General features: G+C 41.8%; 1 protein-coding gene across 1 annotated transcript in view; it reads left to right on the forward strand.

The window, feature by feature from the left end:
* LOC109297528 (contactin-associated protein-like 4) overlaps nucleotides 1–3778 on the forward strand; it is a 582246-nt gene that overhangs the window by 446032 nt on the left and 132436 nt on the right. The window contains exon 12 of the mRNA XM_019517318.1: nucleotides 1682–1801. Coding sequence (XP_019372863.1) covers nucleotides 1682–1801 — 120 coding nt within the window. The remainder of the gene's footprint in view (nucleotides 1–1681; nucleotides 1802–3778) is intronic.

Consider the following 3778-nt stretch of genomic DNA (forward strand, 5'->3'; position numbering starts at 1 on the left):
CAATTCAGAGGACAGTGATTCGAATCAGACATTCAAATCACTGTCCTGATTTGATTCAGCCGAATCAGATCTGAAAGATTTGGCGCCTCATCGGAGATTTGGCCATAGACTAAACAGGCAGCTGACGCAGCTACCTCCAGCTGATAAGTCCATTGGGGTTGGGGGAGGGAGGGATTGGGGCTGGGGCTGGGGATTGGGGCTGAGACAAGCTGCCCAGCCAGGGTTGGGGGGCATGTTACTCAAGGAGTGGGGCAGAAGGGGAGGGATGTGGGCATGGCAGCACTCGAGTGGGTGCTCTGCCCTGCTGCCATTTGCCCCCTTCTGCCCAGAGTGAGCCATGCCTGCATCAGGCCCCCACCTGCACGGGCTAGGCAAGTGGTAGCAGGGCAGAGCCCCTCCTCCCAGCACTGCTGTGCCTGCATCAGAGCTTGGAGCGGAGACTCTGCCCTGCTGCCACTTGCCAGCCAGCACAGGAGAGTGGATGCTTGCCAGCTGGCATGGAGAGATGGGCACTGTGGCTGCTTGCCAGCCGGCATGGGAAGACAGGCACTGGCAATGCTTGCCACCTGGGGCAGTGGGGCTGGCGCTGCCAGCGCTTGCTGGCTGGTGTGGAAAATTGTGGTGAGGTGGGCACTGCAGCCTCTTGCCAGTCCATGCAGGGCAGTGAGTGCTGCCACTGCTTGCCAGCCACCACGGTGGGGCAGGTGCTGTCGCCACTTACCAGCTGGCACAAGAGGGTGCAGGGGGGAGGGTGCGGCAGTGCTGGGAGTGGCGGGTATGCCCTGCTGTCACTTGCCCCCTTCTGCCTGGAGCAAGCCAGTCCCAGCCGCAATCCCTCCCTCCCCCATGCCCCTTCCCTTCCCACTCCCCCAACCCCAACAGACTTACCAGCTGGAGGCGACTGCATCAGCTCCCTGTTTAGTCTATGGCCTAATCACCAAATCATTTCCAAATCCTCTTCCAAATTGATTCAGATGCTTCAAATCAATTCAGAGCTTTTAAGTGGTTTCCTGATTTGATTTGGATTTGGAGATTCAGTCCTTGAATTGGACAGAATCTCCTCTGAATTGAATTGGCTACTGAAGCTTCACACAGACCTAATAAATAGTATTCTCCAAACTCCACATTCTTTACTTGGTAGGGTTTCCATTGGCTTTTATTGTCATTAAATTGGACCCAAAGTTTTTCACGTTATACAGTTGGTTATCTATCTTGAAAGTTGAACATAGAGCTGGTTAGCTGTGTTAGTCTGGAGTCAAGCAGAGGGTAGGGCACTATGTCACTTTAAAGACTAATGGTTATAGTTAAGGTTTATTTCCTAAATCATTTATAATTTGAATAAAGGTATTTTCCAAATATTACTCAAAATGTTATTCATTTTGGAATTACACATTTGTTATCATATCCATTCATCTACTTTCTTTCTTCTATTCCTGCAATACCTTGCTGAGGAAGCAAAAAGATAACCTCAGAAATACCTATGGAAATTTTCACTTTAAATAAAGATAAATGGTGTTTGCCAAATAATAGTGCTTATTTTATTGTGTGATTTTTCCCTTATTTTCCTCAGTTTTGAATAAACCATCATATAGGTGATCCCCCACCAACATATTTTTTCCTTGCCACAAATAGAATATAAAATGATGCCTTTACATTTGTGATGGAAGATGTTCTTTTACAGCCATCTATGAGCAATCATGTGAAGCCTATAAGCACAGAGGGAACACTTCAGGCTTTTACTATATCGATTCAGATGGAAGTGGCCCCTTGGGACCGTTTCTTGTGTACTGCAACATGACAGGTGAGGTGATAAACTTCCTTAACAAACAGTTGGGTCTCTATGCATACTTATTATATAGAAACATACAGTCAATCAAGGAAGAAGCCTTTTTTTTCTCATGAATTTAATGTACACATACACAGCAAAATGAAGGTGACTCCTCAGCTCAGAATGCTGGACAGAGAATACATCAGGGGAATTAAAAGAGACTCAGACTGTGAAGTTAACATTGGATTCCTATTGTGCTAGCATAAATGGAATATGTGCCCTATTTGTAGAGAAGTTCATTTTCTGTAAAGCTGTGGTCTCATGACGTTAGCTCTTCTCTGAAGGCATATAGGAACTGAGGAATAAGTGATTTTTTATGAGAAAAATTACAGATTGTTCCCCCTATCCTTATGAAAGATTATAATTTAGAGTTGACCTTCACTTGGAATAAGGAATACTGATTTTAAACGTTGTCTTTCAGATGGGTTATAAATCTTTTAGATAAGGCTGGTTCAACTAGTAGCACTCTTACAGCTTCATTTTCACAAACCTGCATTCCCTTTTCATTTCCAATTATTTACACCTCACAACTGCTGTCACATTTCTTAGTATTTGGTTGCAGGGTCATACAAGTATTTAGACCAATTGACTTCGTTTTCCTATCGCTATGCATACTTGCAATTAACCTTAATAATTAAAGCTGAATCTTTTCAAAATCCAGCACACATTCACTTTTTATTCCATTTTCTTTTTGTTTTAATTAGTTTCTTTTCTTATGCTGGTCAGTTTTCTAGTAATTTTCAACTTAAGGTTTTATTTATTTATTTAGATTTAATAGTGTAAAATTAAAGCTGTAAGCCCTGAAGATATTGTTTAAATTAACTGTTTACTTTAAAGACAACAGAAAAAGCAATAGAAATATTTCCTTTGGCTTTGTATTTTATGGTAATATAATTTTATACAACCTAAATTGTATGCTGTTTTACATGGACCATGAGCTACTTTAATTTTGGCATTCCATTGAATATCTGATTTTGCAACTTTTATAATATTTTTTACCATGTTTTAGTTGGTTTGGTTTGGTTTTTTGATACCAGTGTGAAGGCATACTAAGGAACAATAAAATAAATATTGTCCTACTTCTTTCCTGAGTCCTAGATATTTAAAATCCACTGGATTATTTTGAAAATCTCAATCAGTGTCATTTGCTGAACAGGTAAATGCAGATTTCTGTATTGATAGGTAAATAAGTGATCTGTAGATAAGTGACACAGGTTGTAATTTTCAGAGGAGTCAAGGTTTCTTTTTTTTACTACAGCTTTACTGAAAATGATGAAAGGTAAGTTAAAACTTCTATTAATGTCAATGGGATGGAATTTATGTTGCACAGAATATCTCAGCCAGTCACTCTGGGTATGTGCAGATGTTTGCCACTCCCTATGTGATCATGCAGCTTACATTAAACCACGTGATTGTAGATCAGAAGCACCTTGTACACATGTCAGGAGCCATGTTAGGAATCCTGTGCAAATAACTTGGGGCAGGGAGACGGATGGGCAGGTCCAGGGGATGTGCTAGTGGGTTTGTATGTGGGGGAGGTAAATACTGACTAGTCATGGTTGAGGGGATAGGAAGAACACAGCCCTGGGTCTGGGGTGAGTGCCTGGGTTTTCCCAACCCCAGGGTACCATGCTCATATGAACTAATTTAGATTGGGCCTGCCAGCTTATACCCAATTTAACCTCTCTGAATGTCTGCACTGATTGGCACTTAGATCAACCTAATTCTGGTGAAGTTGATCTAAATGTAACATCTACACATACCCTCTGTTTCAAAAAATAAAGTCTGTGCTTTGATTTTTTGAGTATTAAGGTTGGGGTGTTATTATAGCTGTCCTGGTTCAGGAAATACACAAGAGCAAATTTTTTTTGGTGATCTCTTTCTTTGGACCAACTGTATAGCTGGTAGAGATGTTAGAACAGCTTTTGGCCATAAAGTGCCACTCCTCAG

The sequence above is a fragment of the Gavialis gangeticus genome, unplaced genomic scaffold, assembly GCF_001723915.1.
Source record: "Gavialis gangeticus isolate Ggan-Ray unplaced genomic scaffold, GavGan_comp1, whole genome shotgun sequence".
Lineage (NCBI taxonomy): Eukaryota > Metazoa > Chordata > Crocodylia > Gavialidae > Gavialis > Gavialis gangeticus.